Source organism: Ranitomeya variabilis, chromosome 2, assembly GCF_051348905.1.
Source record: "Ranitomeya variabilis isolate aRanVar5 chromosome 2, aRanVar5.hap1, whole genome shotgun sequence".
Taxonomy (NCBI): domain Eukaryota; kingdom Metazoa; phylum Chordata; class Amphibia; order Anura; family Dendrobatidae; genus Ranitomeya; species Ranitomeya variabilis.
In genome coordinates this window covers 619860280-619883496 of record NC_135233.1, presented here as the reverse complement: position 1 = coordinate 619883496, position 23217 = coordinate 619860280, and the positions used below count along the sequence as shown (strand labels likewise).

General features: G+C 48.4%; 3 protein-coding genes across 4 annotated transcripts in view; 1 reads left to right on the top strand and 2 right to left on the bottom strand.

Moving 5' to 3' along the window:
- Positions 1-1522, bottom strand: part of LOC143807381 (dual specificity protein phosphatase 22-A-like) — a 38777-nt gene extending 37255 nt beyond the window's left edge. For both annotated transcript variants that reach the window (XM_077288856.1, XM_077288857.1), the window contains exon 1: positions 1357-1522. In XM_077288856.1, coding sequence (XP_077144971.1) covers positions 1357-1377 — 21 coding nt within the window. In that variant the 5' untranslated portion in view covers positions 1378-1522. The remainder of the gene's footprint in view (positions 1-1356) is intronic.
- Positions 1-23217, top strand: part of LOC143807380 (uncharacterized) — a 76211-nt gene that overhangs the window by 27376 nt on the left and 25618 nt on the right. The window lies entirely within an intron of this gene.
- LOC143803898 (uncharacterized) lies at positions 12243-15567 on the bottom strand. The gene is made up of 4 exons (XM_077281657.1): positions 15550-15567; positions 13902-13973; positions 13504-13696; positions 12243-13343 (listed from the first exon to the last, which is right to left on the bottom strand). Exons 1-4 carry the CDS (start codon positions 15565-15567, stop codon positions 13312-13314), a joined length of 315 nt encoding a protein of 104 aa, XP_077137772.1. The 3' UTR covers positions 12243-13311.

Here is a 23217-nt window from a genome sequence, read left to right as displayed (position 1 = left end):
TCGGTAATGTAATGTATGTACACAAGTGAGTGCACCAGCAGAATAGTGAGTGCAGCTCTGGGGTAGAATACAGGAGGTAACTCAGGATCAGTAATGTAATGTATGTACACAGTGACTGCACCAGCAGAATAGTGAGTGCAGCTCTGGAGTATAATACAGGATGTAACACAGGATAGGTAATGTAATGTATGTACACAAGTGAGTGCACCAGCAGAATAGTGAGTGCAGCTCTGGGGTAGAATACAGGAGGTAACTCAGGATCAGTAATGTAATGTATGTACAGAGTGACTGCACCAGCAGAATAGTGAGTGCAGCTCTGGAGTATAATACAGGAGGTAACTCAGGATCAGTAATGTAATGTATGTACACAGTGACTGCACCAGCAGAATAGTGAGTGCAGCTCTGGAGTATAATACAGGAGGTAACTCAGGATCAGTAATGTAATGTATGTACACAGTGACTGCACCAGCAGAATAGTGAGTGCAGCTCTGGAGTATAATACAGGAGGTAACTCAGGATCAGTAATGTAATGTATGTACACAGTGACTGCACCAGCAGAATAGTGAGTGCAGCTCTGGAGTATCATACAGAATAGAAGGGTCCTTTCTGGTTATTATGGGTGCTACAACCTACAGTATGAGGACCCTATCCAATTTTTTTTTGTTAGAAGTTCCTTTGGAAATAAATTCACCACCCTCTACCACCTTAAGGTACCTTCACACTAAACAACTTTCCAACGAGAACGACAACGATCCGTGACGTTGCAGCGTCCTGGATAGCGATCTCGTTGAGCTTGACACGCAGCAGCGATCTGGATCCCACTGTTATATCGCTGGTCGGAGCTAGAAGTCTGGAAGTTTATTTGGTCGCTAGATCGGCGTGTATCGTCATGTTTGACAGCAAAAGCAACGATGTCAGCAATGTTTTTACATGGAGCGTGAACGATAAGTGAGTCGCCGTTATGTCACTGGATCGCTCCTGCATCGTTCTGGAGCTGCTGTGTTTGACGTCTCTACAGCGACCTAACAGTGACGTTCCAGCGATCTAGTTTAGGTCAGATCGTTGTCTATATCGCTGGAGCGGCGCTTAGTGTAACGGTACCTTTACTCTGGCTTATCTGACAATAATCCTAAACAACCCTCCTCCATCACTTCTCTCATGCTGCACGAGTTCTGTGGAATGCTCTACCCAGTCAGGTTCTCCTTCAGGTTTCGGCAGACTGATCACCCACTAGTCTGACTCCTTTCCTTTCACTTCTGATAAATCTCTACATCAGAAAGTGTCAGAACGTACAACAAAGAAGCTTCATATACACACGGAGCAGCTGTGATGTCGCCTCTCCACCTCCGCACATACCTGGCTCATTCCTCCTCCCATGACGCTGGTCAGGATCTGTAAACGCAGGACAGGTGGTGACGGAGGAAAGGTGCAGCGTGAGCACAGGGGATAGACGGGGGTCCGCAGGCAGAGAATGGAGGCAGTCACCGACCCGGGAGAAGTCGCTGCAGAGCAACACGGTTGTCACAAACAGCGCACGACTCATCCCCAGGGCTGAGGCATCAGGTTACCCCGAGCCGCCCTCTGCGCAGTGACAGGTTACAGCAGGCGGCACAGCCCCAGCCCTCTCCGGGACCACGACACCAATTGTAACCAGATACTATCTGGTTCCAAATCCATTTATTTTCTGACAGTAATTCTCTTTTTACTCCAGATCCTGCACGGGATGATGAGGGCGTCCTATCCAGCATTTAGAGATTTGCTTCAGAGCAGCTACATGGACCAGAGAATGCAAAGGAGTCGAAAAATTCACAGGCTTCCATGGGATAGTGTTGTAGGGAGGGGGAGGAGGCGAGATGTGACCGTAACTCATGAACTTCTATAGGGAGTGAAGTGAGCATGCTCTACAGAGGTAATCGTGCAGGGAGGAGAGAAGCCAGGACCAGCATTCATTGGCTTCTACTGGAAAGTGTCGCGGTCATGCTCATTAGGTGAGGAGAGGTGTGGGGGAAAGGTAACCATTCAAATTTCTATGGAAGAGTTGTGTGCATGCTCAGTGGCTCCAGGGGTGAGCTAGGACATCACCGGTTCATTCCAAAGGCAGAGTGTTGTAGGCGTGCTCGGTGTCCTGTGCAGAGGTCATTGAGCAGGGAGAGGGAAGTGGATGACTCATTAATTGATATACCTTGAGAAAGAGGGACGTTACCCTCGAAACGCGTCGGGTTTGGCCCCTGCTTGTGTCCGTCTTATGGACAGGTGACGTCACCGCTAAGCTACGCCCCTCACTCGCTACGCTACTGTTCGGCGGCGCCATCGGCCGAGGCACCTGCCGTGCACCTCAGCGGCGAGCGGTGTGAGGAGTTCTGCACTACGGGAGGACGCTCCCTGTAGATTTGTGCAGTATCAACACCACAGTCCTTCTAACAGCACGTAGGACGTCTTTGCAGCAGCCGACCTCCTTATCAAGGAGACACGCCGACTTCCATCTGTAAGGTAGGGGAGTGGGAGTCTTTAACTTTTTAGCTATAGTTTCATTTTCCAGCGGGGCACCCTCATTTAATTATTAGCAATGACTCATTAATTGCTATGGGAGAGTGTTGTGTTGTGGGCATGCTTGAGGCTATGTGCACACGTTGTGGATTTGTGTGCAGATTTTTTTGCACCATTTTTGCAAAATCCGCAGGTAAAATGCACTGCGGATTACCTGCAGATTTAGGCGCAATGTGCACACATTGCAGATTTTTGGGCGGATTTCTTCCTTTTTTTACCCCTGCAGATTTCTATTATGGAATGAGTGCAGAAACACAGCAGATCTGCACAAAGAAGTGACATGGTCCTTTTTTGAATCTGCTGCGTTTTCCGTGCAGATTTTTCCGCACCATTAGCACAGCATTTTTTTTTCTTGCCATTGATTTACATTGTACTGTAAATCACTTGCAGAACTGCAGCGTTTCTGCGCGGAAAAAAAAGCTGCAGATCTGCAGGAAAACTGCAACGTGTGCACACAGCATAACAGTGCAGGGGTGAGCTGTGAGCAGCGTCAGACTGGAGTAGATTGGGCCCACCACAGAAAATCAATCTTGGGGCCCACTATGCATAAGCTGCAGAGTCACCTGACAAACCAGCAAAACGCTCATTTGTTGGCTGCAATTATATTTATGATTGATTTAAAAACATCATCATCGGCTGCAGATAATTTTGTGCAAACAAGTCGAGTGTAGCCGAGAACAAGGATATTCTAGAAACACAGAAAGATCGTATTAACTAGATATGTACCACATACACACCGGTCACACGCTAGACACAGGATACACACACACCAGTCACATGACACAGGATGCACACAGGTCACACGCTAGACACAGGACACGTACTCACAGGTCACACGCTAGACACAGGACACGTACACACTGGTCACACGCTAGACACAGGACACGTACATACTGGTCACACGCTAGACACAGGACACGTACACACCGGTCACACGCTAGACACAGGACACGTACACACAGGACACGTACACACAGGTCACACACTAGACAGGACACGTACACAGCGGTCACACGCTAGACACAGGACACATACACACAGGTCACACACTAGACACAAGACACATACACACTGGTCACACGCTAGACACAGGACACGTACACAACGGTCACACGCTAGACACAGGACACGTACACAGCGGTCACACGGTAGACACAGGACACGTACACACAGGTCACACGCTAGACACAGGACACGTACACAGCGGTCACGCTAGACACAGGACACGTACACACAGGTCACACACTAGACACAGGACACGTACACACCGGTCACACGCTAGACAAAGGACACGTACACACAGGTCACACGCTAGACACAGGAAAGGTACACACCAGTCACGCGCTAGACACAGGACACGTACACACCGGTCACGCGCTAGACACAGGACACGTACACACCGGTCACACGCTAGACAAAGGACACGTACACACCGGTCACGCGCTAGACACAGGACACGTACACACCAGTCACGCGCTAGACACAGGACACGTACACACCGGTCACGCGCTAGACACAGGACACGTACACACCGGTCACGCGCTAGACACAGGAACACGTACACACCGGTCACACGCTAGACACAGGACACGTACACATCGGTCACACGCTAGACACAGGACACGTACACACAGGTCACACGCTAGACACAGGACACGTACACACCAGTCACGCGCTAGACACAGGACACGTACACACCGGTCACACGCTAGACGCAGGACACGTACACACCGGTCACACGCTAGACGCAGGACACGTACACACCGGTCACACGCTAGACGCAGGACACGTACACATCGGTCACACGCTAGACACAGGACACGTACACACAGGTCACACGCTAGACACAGGACACGTACACAGCGGTCACACGCTAGACACAGGACACGTACACACAGGTCACACGCTAGACACAGGACACGTACACACAGGTCACACGCTAGACACAGGACACGTACACACAGGTCACACGCTAGACACAGGACACGTACACACAGGTCACACGCTAGACACAGGACACGTACACACAGGTCACACGCTAGACACAGGACACGTACACACAGGTCACACGCTAGACACAGGACACGTACACACAGGTCACACGCTAGACACAGGATATGTACACACAGGTCACACGCTAGACACAGGACACGTACACATCGGTCACACGCTAGACACAGGACACGTACACAGCGGTCACACGCTAGACACAGGACACGTACACACAGGTCACACGCTAGACACAGGACACGTACACACCGGTCACACGCTAGACAAAGGACACGTACACACCGGTCACACGCTAGACAAAGGACACGTACACACAGGTCACACGCTAGACACAGGACACGTACACACCGGTCACACGCTAGACACAGGACACGTACACACCGGTCACACGCTAGACACAGGACACGTACACACCAGTCACGCACTAGACACAGGACACGTACACACCGGTCACACGCTAGACACAGGACACGTACACACCGGTCACACGCTAGACACAGGACACGTACACATCGGTCACACGCTAGACACAGGACACGTACACACCAGTCACGCGCTAGACACAGGACACGTACACACCGGTCACACGTTAGACGCAGGACACGTACACACAGGACACGTACACAGCGTTCACACGCTAGACACAGGACACATACACACCAGTCACACGCTAGACACAGGATACGTACACACCGGTCACACGCTAGACACAGGACACGTACACACAGGTCACACGCTAGACACAGGACACGTACACAGCGTTCACACGCTAGACACAGGACACATACACACCAGTCACACGCTAGACACAGGATACGTACACACAGGTCACACGCTAGACACAGGACACGTACACACCGGTCACATGCTAGACACAGGACACGTACACACAGGTCACACGCTAGACACAGGACACATACACAGCGGTCACACGCTAGGCACAGGACATGTACACACAGGTCACACTAGACACAGGACACATACACACCGGTCACACGCTAGACACAGGACACAGACACACCAGTCATACGCTAGACACAGGACACACACACCAGTCACACACTAGACACAGGACACCTACACAATGGTCACACGCTAGACACAGGACACATACACACCGGTCACACGCTAGACACAGGATACATACACTAGTCACATGCTAGGCACATGACACACATACCGGTCACACGTAAGACACAGGACACATACACACCGGTCACACGCTAGACACAGGATACACACACACCAGTCACATGACACAGGATGCACACAGGTCACACGCTAGACACAGGACACGTACTCACAGGTCACATGCTAGACACAGGACACGTACACACTGGTCACACGCTAGACACAGGACACGTACATACTGGTCACACGCTAGACACAGGACACGTACACACCGGTCACACGCTAGACACAGGACACGTACACACAGGACACGTACACACAGGTCACACACTAGACAGGACACGTACACAGCGGTCACACGCTAGACACAGGACACATACACACAGGTCACACACTAGACACAAGACACATACACACTGGTCACACGCTAGACACAGGACACGTACACAACGGTCACACGCTAGACACAGGACACGTACACAGCGGTCACACGGTAGACACAGGACACGTACACACAGGTCACACGCTAGACACAGGACACGTACACAGCGGTCACGCTAGACACAGGACACGTACACACAGGTCACACACTAGACACAGGACACGTACACACCGGTCACACGCTAGACAAAGGACACGTACACACAGGTCACACGCTAGACACAGGAAAGGTACACACCAGTCACGCGCTAGACACAGGACACGTACACACCGGTCACGCGCTAGACACAGGACACGTACACACCGGTCACACGCTAGACAAAGGACACGTACACACCGGTCACGCGCTAGACACAGGACACGTACACACCAGTCACGCGCTAGACACAGGACACGTACACACCGGTCACGCGCTAGACACAGGACACGTACACACCGGTCACGCGCTAGACACAGGAACACGTACACACCGGTCACACGCTAGACACAGGACACGTACACATCGGTCACACGCTAGACACAGGACACGTACACACAGGTCACACGCTAGACACAGGACACGTACACACCAGTCACGCGCTAGACACAGGACACGTACACACCGGTCACACGCTAGACACAGGACACGTACACACCAGTCACGCACTAGACACAGGACACGTACACACCGGTCACACGCTAGACACAGGACACGTACACACCGGTCACACGCTAGACACAGGACACGTACACATCGGTCACACGCTAGACACAGGACACGTACACACCAGTCACGCGCTAGACACAGGACACGTACACACCGGTCACACGTTAGACGCAGGACACGTACACACAGGACACGTACACAGCGTTCACACGCTAGACACAGGACACATACACACCAGTCACACGCTAGACACAGGATACGTACACACCGGTCACACGCTAGACACAGGACACGTACACACAGGTCACACGCTAGACACAGGACACGTACACAGCGTTCACACGCTAGACACAGGACACATACACACCAGTCACACGCTAGACACAGGATACGTACACACAGGTCACACGCTAGACACAGGACACGTACACACCGGTCACACGCTAGACACAGGACACGTACACACAGGTCACACGCTAGACACAGGACACATACACAGCGGTCACACGCTAGGCACAGGACATGTACACACAGGTCACACTAGACACAGGACACATACACACCGGTCACACGCTAGACACAGGACACAGACACACCAGTCATACGCTAGACACAGGACACACACACCAGTCACACACTAGACACAGGACACCTACACAATGGTCACACGCTAGACACAGGACACATACACACCGGTCACACGCTAGACACAGGATACATACACTAGTCACATGCTAGGCACATGACACACATACCGGTCACACGTAAGACACAGGACACATACACACCGGTCACACGCTAGACACAGGAAACATACACACCGGTCACACGCTAGACACAGGACACATACACACCGGTCACACGCTAGACACAGGACACATACACACCGGTCACACGCTAGACACAGGACACACACATGTCACACGCTAGACACAGGACACACACACCAGTCACACACTAGACACATACACACCAGTCACACACTAGACACAGGACACATACACACCAGTCACACACTAGACACAGGACACACACACACCAGTCATACGCTAGACACAGGACACACACACACCAGTCATACGCTAGACACAGGACACACACACCAGTCACACACTAGACACATACACAACGGTCACACGCTAGACACAGGACACATATATACTAGTCACACGCTAGACACAGGACACATATACACAAGTCACATGCTAGACACAGGACACACACAGGTCACAAACTAGGCACAGGACACATACACACAAGTCACACGCTAGACACAGGACACATACACACCAGTCACACGTTAGGCACAGGACACATACACACCAGCCACACGCTAGACACAGGACACGCACACCAGTCACACGCTAGACACAGGATTAGAGATGGGTGGACCTCTGTATATTCGGGTCAAGCCAAATAGTTAAAAAAAAAAAAAAAAGTTTGGGTTCGGGTACCAGAACAGTACGCAGACTCCATTCATTTGAATGGGGGGCTCAAGCATCAAGTGTCTGCCATCCTGTCGTGTGCATGACTGTGCAGCAAACACTGCTTCTGATTGGCAGCAAAATCATTACCGTCGGTCAGTCGCGATTCCCACACTGTCAAATGACGGTGTGAGCCCGCAGCAGTGACTGTAGGTATAAAGTTTACCTACGGTCCCTGGTGTCGGCTAATGGGACTACTGCTCCCCATCAGCCTATGCCTGCTTCTACTATTAACGGTGATAGCAGGAGTATTCAGATTGCAGTCTAAATAAACAATTAGAAAAATAAACAAAACAAAAAAAAAAACGGGGGTTTCTCTGTATTTTTATTAACCAGCCAGGTAAAACTGACAGCTGGAGGCTGCAACTCTCAGCGATCAGTGTTAGGCTAGTTTCACATTTGCGTTAGAATCTGCAGCGTTTAATCCGCATGCGCAAGTGCAGGAAAAAACGCATAGAAACACGTCAAAACGCGGTGTTTTTAGACGCATGCAGTTAAAAAAACGCCGCGTTTGCACGCTTCTCAATGCGTTTTTTCCTGCATTTGCGTGTTTGGTGCGCATGGTGACAAATTTTACAGGAGAAAAATCTAGATAACCAGACACCGCCAATGGGACTACAGAGGGCGTGTATTATGGGATCTCTATATATAGACCCTAGGGCTGCTGAAATCTTACCAGTGTACTACTGTATCCTGTGTCATGATGGATCTTGGCATGGAGAGCTTTTATTTCAACCTGGATTTAAGCATCAAGCTGTTTCTTGCCTGTGCGTTTGCTTGGGAGCAAGACAGAAATCGCGAAAGATGGAGGAGACGTCATAGGCGTTTTCAGAGACACCCCATTATTGAATTACGTGAGAGCTGTGGAGCCTATCACACGCTGTATGGCGAGCTTAATGCCAACCCGGACAAATTCCCGGAATATACAAGGATGTCGCAAGACTCTTTCTGGGATTTGCTTGCTCGTGTCCAAGGAGCCATAAGGAGACAGGACACCCAGCTCCGTAGAGCGATTCCACCAGAGGAACGTCTGCTGGTTACATTAAGGTACGTAACAAATCTAAACCAATGGCAGTGCTAATTTTGGGTGTTCTGACATGTTTTTTTTTTGGTATTTTCCTTTATGTCTTTAGCATAACAACACCATAAATAGAATTGATTGTAACTGTTTTTTTTTTTTTCTTCCAGATTTCTGGCAACCGGAGAGAGTTTATCATCCCTCCACTTCCAATACCGGCTTGGAATTTCCACCCTGTCCGGAATAGTTGCGGACACCTGCCGGGCTTTGTGGAATGTACTTCGGGATGAGTTTATTCCCCTACCCACCTTGGACATGTGGATTGAAATTGCTGAAAAATTCTGGAGTGTGTGTGATTTCCCCAACTGTTTGGGAGCGGTGGATGGAAAGCACATCCGCTTTATCAAACCAGCCAGAACAGGATCGGAGTACTTCAATTACAAAAAATATTTTTCTGTTGTGCTCATGGCAATAGCCGATGCGGACTGTCGCTTCATCGCCGTGGACATTGGAGCTTTTGGCCGTGGCAACGATTCCCAGACTTTTAAGAACTCTGATATGGGCCGCCGTGTGTAGGGCAAACATTTTAATTTTCCACGGCCACAACCGCTCCCCAACACTCAAGGTCCACCAATGCCATTTGTTATGGTTGGTGATGAGGCCTTTCAGATGTGTGAAAACCTACTGAAGCCATATTCCAGTCGTGACTTGAACCACACTAATAGGATTTTTAACTACAGACTGACCAGGGCACGAAGAACAGTAGAGTGTACCTTTGGGATTCTGGTCTCAAAATGGCGCATTCTTGCATCAGCCATTAATCTAAAAATGCAGAAGGGAGCACATGGCACTGCTACTGAATGCCTCCGTCACCACCACATTGATTCAAGCTGCTGTGTCTAAAGAGCCTGCAGTTAGACACACGGGTGCACAATCTGAAAGTCCAAAATATTCCAAAGTAAGGACCCGTTGAAGCGCAACAGCGCGAAACGGCCGTTGTCCTTCTATTCCATGTCCTCCCTTTGTACCTGCACATGCATCAATAAAAATACTTTTTTTGCAACTTAGACCGGTGAGTGCACTTCTACTTTTTTCTTTACTTTGGAATTAATCTAAAAATGGAGACAGTCGACGAGGTGATCAAAGCCTGTGTGGTTCGGCACAATTACATAATGGCTAAGGAGCGGCCCAACATTGAACTGGATGAACCAGTTGCACCACTGCCCGATTACCAACATCACCCGCTGCGGTCAACAGCTGAAGTTGGCCACATGCGAGACCAATTTGCTGCCTTTTTTGATTCGGATATTGGGCGTGTGTCATGGCAGGACAATGTTGTGTAAATGTTCTGTTGGGATTTTATCTGTACCAGTTATTTTCTAAAATGTTACTAATATTTCTCGTTAATAAACTTTATTTTTTGGTGTCTTGACCGTGTCTCCTATGTCCTCTACAAACTAAGGCTGTCCTCACACTAGCTGTATTTGGTCTGTATTTCATATCAGTATTTTTAATCTAAAACCAGGAGTGGGTGATAATAGCTGAGGTGCTAGATATGTTATTATTATAATTTTCCTCTTAACATTTTCCTCTAATTGTTCCAATCATTGTTTTGACTTACTGATATAAAATACTTACCACATACTGTTAATGTGATGACAGCCATGTTGTTTTAAAGGTTGTTGATATCATTGCGTCCGGATTCTGTTCTGCAGTATCCATTGGACACAGAATGAAGAGCTAATGACTGTCATACAAAACAGATCTATACTCTTCAAGTCAGGTGTCAGAAATAATGAATTCATGAGGCACATAGCCTCATGAATTCACTATTTCTGACACATGTACAGGTGAGCATAGATATGCCGTGTATGACCGCCATCGTCCCTTCACTTTGTGTGAAATAGATTACGTACACAGAAGGGAAAATGGAGGTTATACAAGACAGTTATCTACTCACCAGGTCAGGTGTCCTAAAACTAATGAGTTTGTGGACACCTGACCTGTTGAGTATAGTTCTGCATTTTATTTCGGCCATTTTCTCTTCACTCTGCAACACTAGTCACAGACTAAGCAGAAGGAAGAGATTATGGAGATAATACAAGTATAAATATTTTTGCCCACCTCATATCTCTATACTAAAGACACACAATGCTGCAGTCTTTTATTTGCTAACTACTGGAGCTATGATGTGGCCAAAAAATTAAATGTTCGGCGCACGGGGCGTGTTGACGGCGGCGAAATACACAAGTAAACCACACATAATTGGGGGCAAAAAACAATATTACTTATTTTGTTACAGACAAAATTTCTATTTACTGCGCCTGCTTTGGGTACAGTGATGTAAACGGGGGGTGTGAAGCAGTGAGGCCTGGCTAACTGTGGACGACGCAGAGGTGGCAGGAGAAGGGGCAATGAAACTTGTGGGGTCTGGTAGTTCGGGGATAGGGCTTGACACATGAGAGGCTTGAGATGCACTGGAAGGGTGAGACAAACCTGACATTACAGACACACTGGGAGGTGAAGGGGGTGGAATACTAAGAGTCCGCTGTTTTTGTTTTTTTTTCCTTTCTGGGATTGCCGGGTTCTGGTAAGCCTCGGTGGGCTCATATGTCGGGGCATGGTCATGGTGGGTGACCTGTTAGGGTCCGGCTGCACTGTGTAAGAGTCCATAGTGCTTGTAGAGCGTGCAGCCATGCCAGAGTCCATAGGGCTCGTAGAGCGTGCAGCCATGCCAGAGTCCATAGTGCTCGTTGAGCGTGCAGCCATGCCAGAGTCCATAGTGCTCGTAGAGCGTGCAGGCATGCCAGAGTCCATAGCGCTTGTAGAGTGGAAGGCCATGCCAGGGTCCAGCTGCATCGTGGTGGTACGGAAGGCCATGCCTGGGTCCTGCTGCATCGTAGTGGTGGTGGTACGGAAGGCCATGCCTGGGTCCTGCTGCATCGTGGTGGTGGTGGTACGGAAGGCCATGCCTGGGTCCTGCTGCATCGTGGTGGTGGCGGTACGGAAGGCCATGCCTGGGTCCTGCTTCATTGTGGTGGTGGCGGTACGGAGGGCCATACCTGGATCCTGCTGCATAGTGGTGTCAGTGGAGGAGGTCCAAGCAGGAGCAGCGGTTGTCATGGTGGTGGCGGTGGGCTGTCCAACAGCACTCGGCATGGTGGTGGTGCTGTACTGGTGTCCGGCAGTGCTAGGAATAGAGGTGACCGTGCAGTGGTATGCAGCAGAGGTCGGCATTGAGGTTAATCGTGACAGTGAAGGCACAGGTGGATATGCCGCCACTGTCTGCTGAAAATACTGACTCTGCTGCATAGCCTGCACGTATGCAGCATTGCAGGCCTGCATGACACTAAGCTGGAGATCAGGAGTAGGGTGTTCCGATATGCCCTGCTCAATTTGGTTAAAAAAATGATGTGCTGGCCTCTGGAGGTCGGCTTTTACTTGGTCAAGGCTTTTGGTGACCTCCTGGATACGTGTATTCATGTGGCTAAGGGAAATATCCATTCGGTCACCCAAAGCCTTGAGTCCTTCATGAAAAACCGAGCTCAAGTGCAAAAACTTGGGCATGAGGGACCTGTCCGATGCCCTCTGCCGCTGCCGGGAGGAGCCCAAAAAAAAAGGGGCAGTGGCAGAGGACTGGGAAAGCGGAAGACCTGATGGACCAGCTTCCTGGTCTCCAGTTAGTGTGGCAGGCCCACTTGCTGCAGCGCTGCTGGATGGCTGGGACGGGTCCATGGCTGTCTAAGGAAGGACCGCTCCAGAACCTGGGTCAACAGTGCTGCTCCATGTGCTGTGAAAAAAGGAAAAAAAAAATTAATAACAAAAATTAACCAGACGCCAACTCCTGTGGAATAGAAACATACAGATTATGGCAATACAACACAACCTAATGCACGGAAGAAATACTTACATTCTCTTGGCAAGTAACGGTCTTAAAAATGCCAGAACTCGATGGTATTTGTACTTTCTGATCGTTGCTCCTGAACCACTGGGAACATGGCTCTCTTGACGCAGGTCCTTGTTGAAGCGGTCCTTCATCGAACGCCAACGTGTTTTGACTCGGCCACTGTTGAAAAAACAAAACATAATGGTCGGACAATGGACTTTTGGCCGTGCTCACACAACTGTGTGTGATGAGAGAAACTCCTGAGAGTTTATCTCATTACACACAGTTGTGTGAGCACGGCCAAGGTGTCTGCTGCTTCACACTGCACTGCAATACTTACCAAATGGATTTCGGACCCGAGTTGGGGAGTTGTCCCAGCCATTCCACATCTCTTTGGCCACCTCATTCCATAGGGGCCGGATCGTCACATTGTCCGAGTGCTGGGGAACCCGGGTGTCCCACAACGGGACTCGCTCCTGGACCAGGGAGATGAGGAGGTCATTTTCTATGAGGTCTACATCCCGTTCTGGAACCTAAAAATTAAATAAAGACATTAATGTTGGGTATATTAACATAAGGAAAAGAAAGAAAACAGAGGCTGAGAAATGGCATGTATAAGGAAAGTCAAGATACAAAAGAATTCCAGAAGAAAAATGTAAAGAAATAGGAATGTAAAGAAAGGAAGATTCAAAAATACTACAGTGAGGATACAGTAAACAGTCACCCTTGTATACGTACACGCTGCCGCCTTGCCACCCGACCGTGACTCCGCTGCTCCTGCCCAGTCTCTGCCGCAGTAGAAGTGGTGCTCTAAAAAAATGAAACACAAAAATTGTCATATGTGTAGATGTGACATTGAATACTTACCAATCTGAGGAGGTGAGTACTCACTTCACTGACATGTTCTACTTCAGAAGGCCCAGGACGTTGCTCCTCATCAGAAGAAGACATTCTGATGCATGCAGAAAGAAATGGCAGAAATTAGGACATGTAGAGACAGAAAATAGAAAATAAAGGCATTGGATAGGATATACTCACATTGTTCAGAGGCTTGTCTGCTCCAAGGTGCTGTGGTCTGTCTGCTCTGCTTGGCTGTCTGCTGAGTAGTGACCTGCAAATGTCCACTCCTTCCCTTTATCACCTTGTATGTGGGGGGTGGCTTATCAGTGTCTAGACATGTTTTTCTCTGGTGCAACGCATGCGTTCACGAACGCAAGCAAACGCATGTGCTTGTAAGCGCATGCGTTCACATAGACAGCAATGCGTTTTTTTGACACATTCCTTACGCAATCGACCGCATACGTTTCTAGGCGGCAAATTGACGCCTCTAAAAATTACTACATGTAGCATTTCTGTGACAAACCGCAGACGCCGAAGCGACGCATGCGTCGTCAAACGCGGCAAAAAGCAACCGATCACAGACGCATGCGTCCCTAATGTTAAATATAGGAATACACAACGCATGCGGATATTTGCGGAAGAAACGCTGTGGACACAACCGCAAATGTGAAACCGGCCTTAACAAGGCTGGATATCAAGAATAGAGGGGGTCCCCACTCTGTTTTTTTTTTTATTATTTAAAAAAATTATTGTAAAAGAGAACATGAGATATCCCCCCCCCCATTTTTTACAACAAGCCTTGCCAAAGCTCACCGCTGGGGGCTGATATTCTTAGGCTGGTAAGAGGCCACTGATATTGACCCCATCCCCCTAGCCTAAAAACAGCAGACCACAGCCGCCCACAAAAGCTGCATCTATTAGTTCTGCCAATTCTGGCCCCTCATCATCATCTTCCCTATATAGCCTCATTCAAGTTGCCTCAACCATTTCCAAAATACATCTTCAGAGTACTCACACTGAGCCCGAGTCCTCATTCCCATCTGTATAGGGCTCCATGGTGCAGCCCCTCAGTCCTCTACTCACACTCCTGCATAGTGCAGCCCCTTGGTCCTCTCCTTGCAGGCTCCATGGTGCTGCCCCTCCAGACAGGGCTCCATGCTGCAGCCCCTCAGTCCTCTCCTCACACGGCTCCATGCTGCAGCCCCTCAGTCCTCTCCTCACAGGGCTCCATGGTACAGCTCCTCGGTCCTCTCCTCACAGGGCTCTATGGTGCAGCCTGTCAGTTACCTCCTCACATGGCTCCATGGTGCATCCCCTTAGTACTCTCCTCACAAGGCTCCATGCTGCAGCCCCTCAGTCCTCTCCTCACACGGCTCCATGGTGCAGCCCCTCAGTCCTCTCCTCACACGGCTCCATGGAGCAGCCTGTCAGGTACCTCCTCACACGGCTCCATGGTGCAGCCCCTCAGTCCTCTCCTCACACGGCTCCATGGTGCAGCCCCTCAGTCCTCTCCTCACAGGGCTCTATGGTGCAGCCTGTCAGTTACCTCCTCACACGGCTCCATGGTGCAGCCCCTCAGTCCTCTTCTCACACGGCTCCATGGTGCAGCCCCTCAGTCCTCTCCTCACAGGGCTCTATGGTGCAGCCTGTCAGTTACCTCCTCACACGGCTCCATGGTGCAGCCCCTCAGTTGTCTCCTCACAGGGCTCCATGGTACAGCTCCTCGGTCCTCTCCTCACACGGCTCTATGGTGCAGCCTGTCAGTTAACTCCTCACACGGCTCCATGGTGCAACCCCTCAGTCCTCTCCTAACACGTCTCCATGGTGCAGCCCCTCAGTTCTCTCCTCACACGGCTCCATGGTGCAGCCTGTCAGGTACCTCCTCACATGGCTCCATGGTGCAGCCCCTCAGTTCTCTCCTCACAGGGCTCCATGGTACAGCCCCTCAGTTCTCTCCTCACAGGGCTCCATGGTACAGCCCCTCAGTCCTTCCCTCACACGGCTCTATGGTGCAGCCTGTCAGTTACCTCCTCACACGGCTCCATGGTGCAGCCCCTCAGTCCTTCCCTCACACGGCTCCATGATTCAGCCCCTCGGTCCTCTCCTCACACGGCTCCATGGTGCAGCCCCTCAGTCCTCTCCTCACATGGCTCCATGGTGCACCCTGTCAGTTCGGCGAGTTTCACATTAGCGTTCGAATCCGCAGCGTTTAATCCGCATCCGCAAGTGCAGGAAAAAACGCATGGAAACACGTACAAACGCGGCGATTTTTAGACGCATGCGGTTAAAAAAAACGCAGCGTTTGCATGCTTTTCTATGCGTTTTTTCCTGCGTTTGCATTTTTGGTGCGCATGGTGACAAATTTTCCAGGAGAAAAATCTAGATAACCAGAAACCGCCAATGGGACTACAGAGGGCGTGTATTAAGGGATCTCTATATATAGACCCTTGAACAGCTGAAATCTTCAGATTTTGCTCCTGTATGCTGTGTCAGAATGGATCTTCGCATGGAGAGCTTTTATTTCAACCTGGATTTAAGCATCAAGCTGTTTCTTGCCTGTGCGTTTGCTTGGGAGCAAGACAGAAATCGCGAAAGATGGAGGAGACGTCATAGGCGTTTTCGGAGACACCCCATTATCGAACTACGTGAGAGCCGTGGAGCCTATCACAAGCTGTATGGCGAGCTTAATGCCAACCCGGAGAAATTCCATGAATATACAAGGATGTCGCAAGACTCGTTCCGGGATTTGCTTGCTCGTGTCCAAGGAGCCATACGGAGACAGGACACCCAGCTCCGTAGAGCGATTCCACCCGAGGAACGTCTGCTGGTTACATTAAGGTACGTTCCAAATCTAAACCAATGACAGTCCAAATTTTGGGTTTTCTGACATGTATTTTTTGGGTATTTTCCTGTCTTTAGCGTAACCACACCATAAATAGAATAGATTGTAATTTTTTTTTTGTTTGTTTTTCTTACAGATTTCTTGCAACCGGAGAGAGTTTATCATCCCTCCACTTCCAATACCGGCTTGGAATATCCACCCTGTCCGGAATAGTTGCGGTGTGTGATTTCCCAAACTGTTTGGGAGCGGTTGATGGAAAGCACATTCGCATTATCAAAGCAGCCAGAACAAATCGGAGTACTTCAACTATAAAAAATATTTTTCTGTTGTGCTCATGGCAATAGCCGATGCAGACTGTCGCTTCATCGCCGTGGACAGTAGAGCTTTTGGCCGTGGCAACGATTCCTAGACTTTTAAGAACTCTGATACGGGCCGCCGTGTGTATGGCAAAAATTTTAATTTTCCACGTCCACGACCGCTCCCCAACAGTCAAGGTCCAGCGATGCCATTTGTTATGGTTGGGGATGAGGCCTTTCAGATGTGTGAAAACCTACTGAAGCCATATTCCAGTCGCGACTTGAACCACACTAAAAGGATCTTTAACTACAGACTGACCAGGGCACGAAGAACTGTAGAGTATACCCTTGGGATTCTAGTCTCAAAATGGCGCATTCTTGCATCAGCCATAAATATAAAAATGGAGACAGTTGACGAGGTGGTCAAAGACTGTGTGATTCTGCACAATTACATAACGGCTAAGGAGTGGCCCAACATTGAACTGGATGAACCAGTTGCACACCCACTGCCCGATTACCAGCATCACCCGCTGCGGTCAACTGCTGAAGTTGGTCACATGCGGAACCAATTTGCTGCCTTTTTTGATTCTGATATTGGACGTGTCATGGCAGGACAATGTTGTGTAAATGTCCTGTTGTAATTGTATCTGTACCAGTAATTTTCTTAAATGTTAATAATATTTCTCATTAATAAACATTATTTTTGGTTGTAGTGACCGTGTCTCCTATGTATTTCCTCTACAAACCAAGGCTGTCCTAAAACTAGCAGTATTTGGTCTGTATTTAATATCAGTATTTGTAATCCAAAACCAGGAGTGGGTGATAAAGGCAGAGGTGCATAATATTATGGTAATATTATAATTTACCTCTAAGGCCGGCGTCACACTCGGCGTAAGACAATACGGTCCGTATTTTACGGCCGTAATACGGAGAAATGTTCCCAAAATAGTGATCCGTAGGCAGGGTGTGTCAGCGTATTTTGCGCATGGTATCCTCCATATGTAATCCGTATGGCATCCGTACTGCGATATTTTCTCGCAGGCTTGCAAAACCGACATCTAATGGATTTATGTGCTCAAATGTTCGGGAAAACATATATACAGTATATACAGTGGGGCAAAAAAGTATTTAGTCAGTCAGCAATAGTGCAAGTTCCACCACTTAAAAAGGTGAGAGGCGTCTGTAATTTACATCATAGGTAGACCTCAACTATGGGAGACAAACTGAGAAAAAAAAAATCCAGAAAATCACAATGTCTGTTTTTTTTATCATTTTATTTGCATATTCTGGTGGAAAATAAGTATTTGGTCAGAAACAAAATTTCATCTCAATACTTTGTAATATATCCTTTGTTGGCAATGACAGAGGTCAAACGTTTTCTGTAAGTCTTCACAAGGTTGCCACACACTGTTGTTGGTATGTTGGCCCATTCCTCCATGCAGATCTCCTCTAGAGCAGTGATGTTTTTGCCTTTTCGCTTGGCAACACGGACTTTCAACTCCCTCCAAAGGTTTTCTATAGGGTTGAGATCTGGAGACTGGCTAGGCCACTCCAGGACCTTGAAATGCTTCTTACGAAGCCACTCCTTCGTTGCCCTGGCGGTGTGCTTTGGATCATTGTCATGTTGAAAGACCCAGCCACGTTTCATCTTCAATGCCCTTGCTGATGGAAGGAGGTTTGCACTCAAAATCTCACGATACATGGCCCCATTCATTCTTTCATGTACCCGGATCAGTCGTCCTGGCCCCTTTGCAGAGAAACAGCCCCAAAGCATGATGTTTCCACCACCATGCTTTACAGTAGGTATGGTGTTTGATGGATGCAACTCAGTATTCTTTTTCCTCCAAACACGACAAGATGTGTTTCTACCAAACAGTTCCAGTTTGGTTTCATCAGACCATAGGACATTCTCCCAAAACTCCTCTGGATCATCCAAATGCTCTCTAGCAAACTTCAGACGGGCCCGGACATGTACTGGCTTAAGCAGTGGGACACGTCTGGCACTGCAGGATCTGAGTCCATGGTGGCTTAGTGTGTTACTTATGGTAGGCCTTGTTACATTGGTCCCAGCTCTCTGCAGTTCATTCACTAGCTCCCCCCGCGTGGTTCTGGGATTTTTGCTCACCGTTCTTGTGATCATTCTGACCCCACGGGGTGGGATTTTGCGTGGAGCCCCAGATCGAGGGAGATTATCAGTGGTCTTGAATGTCTTCCATTTTCTAATTATTGCTCCCACTGTTGATTTCTTCACTCCAAGCTGGTTGGCTATTGCAGATTCAGTCTTCCCAGCCTGGTGCAGGGCTACAATTTTGTTTCTGGTGTCCTTTGACAGCTCTTTGGTCTTCACCATAGTGGAGTTTGGAGTCAGACTGTTTGAGGGTGTGCACAGGTGTCTTTTTATACTGATAACAAGTTTAAACAGGTGCCATTACTACAGGTAATGAGTGGAGGAAAGAGGAAGTTACAGGTCTGTGAGAGCCAGAAATCTTGATTGTTTGTTTCTGACCAAATACTTATTTTCCACCAGAATATGCAAATAAAATAATAAAAAAAACAGACAATGTGATTTTCTGCAATTTTTTTTCTCAGTTTGTCTCCCATAGTTGAGGTCTACCTGTGATGTAAATTACAGTCGCCTCTCATCTTTTTAAGTGGTGGAACTTGCACTATTGCTGACTCACTAAATACTTTTTTGCCCGTGTGTGTGTGTGTGTGTGTGTGTGTGTGTGTGTGTGTGTGTGTGTATGTGTGTATGTGTGTATGTGTGTATGTGTGTATGTGTGTATGTATGTATATAGTCTATTTATATTTACTACAGCGCGATATCTGTGAAAAGCCGGTAATTAAATTGCTGGCTTTTCATTTCTCCTTCCCAAACCCGACAGGATATGAGACATGGTTTACATACAGTAAACCATCTCATATCCCCATTTTGTTTTGCATATTCCACACTACTAATGTTAGTAGTGTGTGTATGCAAAATTTGGGTGCTGTAGCTGCTAAAATAAAGGGTTAAATGGCGGAAAAAATTGGCGTGGGCTACCGCGCAATTTTCTCCGCAAGAGTGGTAAAGCCAGTGACTGACGGCAGATATTAATAGCCAGGAGAGGGTCCATAGTTATTGGCCCCCCCGTGGCTAAAAACATCTGCCCCCAGCCACCCCAGAAAAGGCACATCTGGAAGATGCGCCTGTTCTGGCACTTGGCCACTCTCTTCCCATTCCCGTGTAGCGGTGGGATATGGGGTAATGAAGGGTTAATGCCACCTTGCTATTGTAAGGTGACATTAAGCCAGATTAATAATGGAGAGGCGTCAATTATGACACTTATCCATTATTAATCCAATTGTTTGAAAGGGTTAAAACACACACACACACACGATTTAAAAGTATTTTAAAGAAATAAACACAGCGGTTGTTTTAATATTTTATTGCTCTCTCAATCCATTTGCAGACCCTCGCTTGGCAAAACAATAAACCCACAATATACATACCTTCTGCTGACCCGTCACGTCCCACGAGGTAATCCATCTGAAGGGGTTAAAATAATTTACAAGCAGGAGCCCTGCAAATGCAGCTGTGCTCGTGCTTGTAATTCCCCGGCGAATGAAGGAAATGTAGGTCATTGACCTACATTTCCTTCAGTCGCGGTGATGCGCCCCCTGGTGGATGTCCTCATATGACCTGGAGCGTGGGAAAAAGTTCCCAGGCTGCAGTTCATGAGAACATCCAGCAGGGGCGCATCACCGCGACTGAAGGAAATGTAGGTCAATGAATTTCCTTCATTCGCCGGGGAATTACAAGCACGAGCACAGCTGCATTTGCAGGGCTCCTGCTTGTAAATTATTTTAACCCCTTCAGATGGATTACCTCGTGGGACGTGACGGGTCAGGAGAAGGTATGTATATTGTGGGTTTATTGTTTTGCCAAGGGAGGGTCTGCAAATGGATTGAGAGAGCAATAAAATATTAAAACAACCGCTGTGTTTATTTCATTAAAATACTTTTAAATCATGTGTGTGTGTTTTTTAACCCTTTCAAACATTTGGATTAATAATGGATAGGTGTCATAATTGACGCCTCTCCATTATTAATCTGGCTTAATGTCACCTTACAATAGCAAGGTGGCATTAACCCTTCATTACCCCATATCCCACCGCTACACGGGAATGGGAAGAGAGTGGCCAAGTGCCAGAACAGGCGCATCTTCCAGATGTGCCTTTTCTGGGGTGGCTGGGGGCAGATGTTTTTAGCCACGGGGGGGCCAATAACCATGGACCCTCTCCTGGCTATTAATATCTGCCATCAGTCACTGGCTTTACCACTCTGGCGGAGAAAATTGCGCGGGAGCCCACGCCAATTTTTTCCGCCATTTAACCCTTTATTTTAGCAGCTACAGCGCTGAAATTTTGCACATACACACTACTAACATTAGTAGTGTGGAATATGCAAAAAAAAGGGGATATGAGATGGTTTACTGTATGTAAACCATGTCTCATATCCTGTCGGGTTTAGGCAGGAGAAATGAAAAGCCGGCAATTGAATTACCGACTTTTCACTAACACCGCTGCGTATTTCTCGCAAGTCACACTGCAGGTCCGTGTGGAATCCGTATTTTTCTCGCCCCATAGACTTTCATTGGCGATTTTTTTGCGCAATACGCTGACAAACGCAGCATGCTGCGATTTTGTACGGCCGTAGAAAGCCGTATAAGGCTACGTTCACATTTGCGTTGTGCGCCGCAGCGTCGGCGCCGCAGCGCACAACGCAATCAAAAACGCGGCAAAACGCACGCTAAAACGCTGCGTTTTGCCCCGCATGCGTCCTTTTTGGCCGAAAGTTGGACGCAGCAAAAATGCAACTTGCTACGTCCTCTGCGGCGGATGCGGGCGCCGCAGCGACGCATGCGGCGCAAAACGCAAGTGCGACGCATGTCCATGCGCCCCCATGTTAAATATAGGGGCGCATGACGCATGCGGCGCCGCTGCTGCGCCCGCCGCTGCGGCGCCCGCCGCGAATGTGAACGTAGCCTAATACTGAACCGTAATATACGGCTGATAGGAGCAGCCCCATTGAGAATAATTGTGCCGTTTATTTTGCGAGTTTTACGGACGTATTTTCTGCGCTCTTACGTCCGTAAAACTCGCCAGTGTGACTCCGGCCTAATTGTTCCACTCCTTGTTTTGGCTTACAAATACTGATATAAAACACTGACCACATACTGCTAGTGTGACGGCAGCCATGTTGCTTTAGTGGTAAGCTTGTTGACGTCATTGCGTCCTGATTCTGTTCTGCAGTATCCATTGGACACAGACTGAAGAGACAATCACTGTCACACTAAAGAGATCTATAGTCATCAAGTCAGGTGTCAGAAATAATGAATTAATGATGCACATATAACAACCTCATGAATTCACTATTTCTGACACCTGTGCAGGTGAGCATAGATATGCCGTGTATGACCACCATCGTCCCTTCACTTTGTGTGGAATAGATTACGTGCACAGAAGAGAAAATGGAGGTTATACAAGGCAGTTCTCTACTCACCAGGTCAGGTGTCCTAACTAATGAGTTTTTGGACACCTGACCTGTTGAGTATAGTTCTGCATTGTATTTCCGCCATTTTCTCTTCAGACTGCAACACTAGTCACAGACTAAGCAGAAGGAAGAGATTATGGAGATAATACATGAATTAATTTTTTGGCCAACCTCATATCTCTATACTAAAGACACACAAAGCTGCAGTCTTTTATTTGCTAATTACTGGAAATACGATGTGGCCGATGTGGCGAAGTTTCTTATTTGGCGCACAGTGTGTGTTGCCGGCGGCGAAAGACACAATAAACCAAACATAATTGGGGCAAAAAACTTGTATTTCTTTTTTAACAACCAAAATATTTCTTTAACTGCGCCGGCTTGGGGTAGAGTGATGCAAACGGGGGGTGTGAAGCACTGAGGCCTGGCTAACCGTGGACGACGCAGAGGTGGCAGGAGAAGGGGCAATGAAACTAGTGGTGTCTGGTAGTTCGGGGATAGGGCTTGACACGCACTGGAAGGGTGAGACAAACCTGACATTGCA

Bases quoted from the DNA above. Each gene is read 5' to 3' on its own strand.
- LOC143803898 (XM_077281657.1), bottom strand. The intron at 13,697-13,901 runs GTACGTATACAA...TTTAATTTTTAG, and splicing joins GGGTGGCAAGGCGGCAGCGT to GTTCCAGAACGGGATGTAGA. The intron at 13,344-13,503 runs GTAAGTATTGCA...TTTTTTCAACAG, and splicing joins TCGGGTCCGAAATCCATTTG to TGGCCGAGTCAAAACACGTT.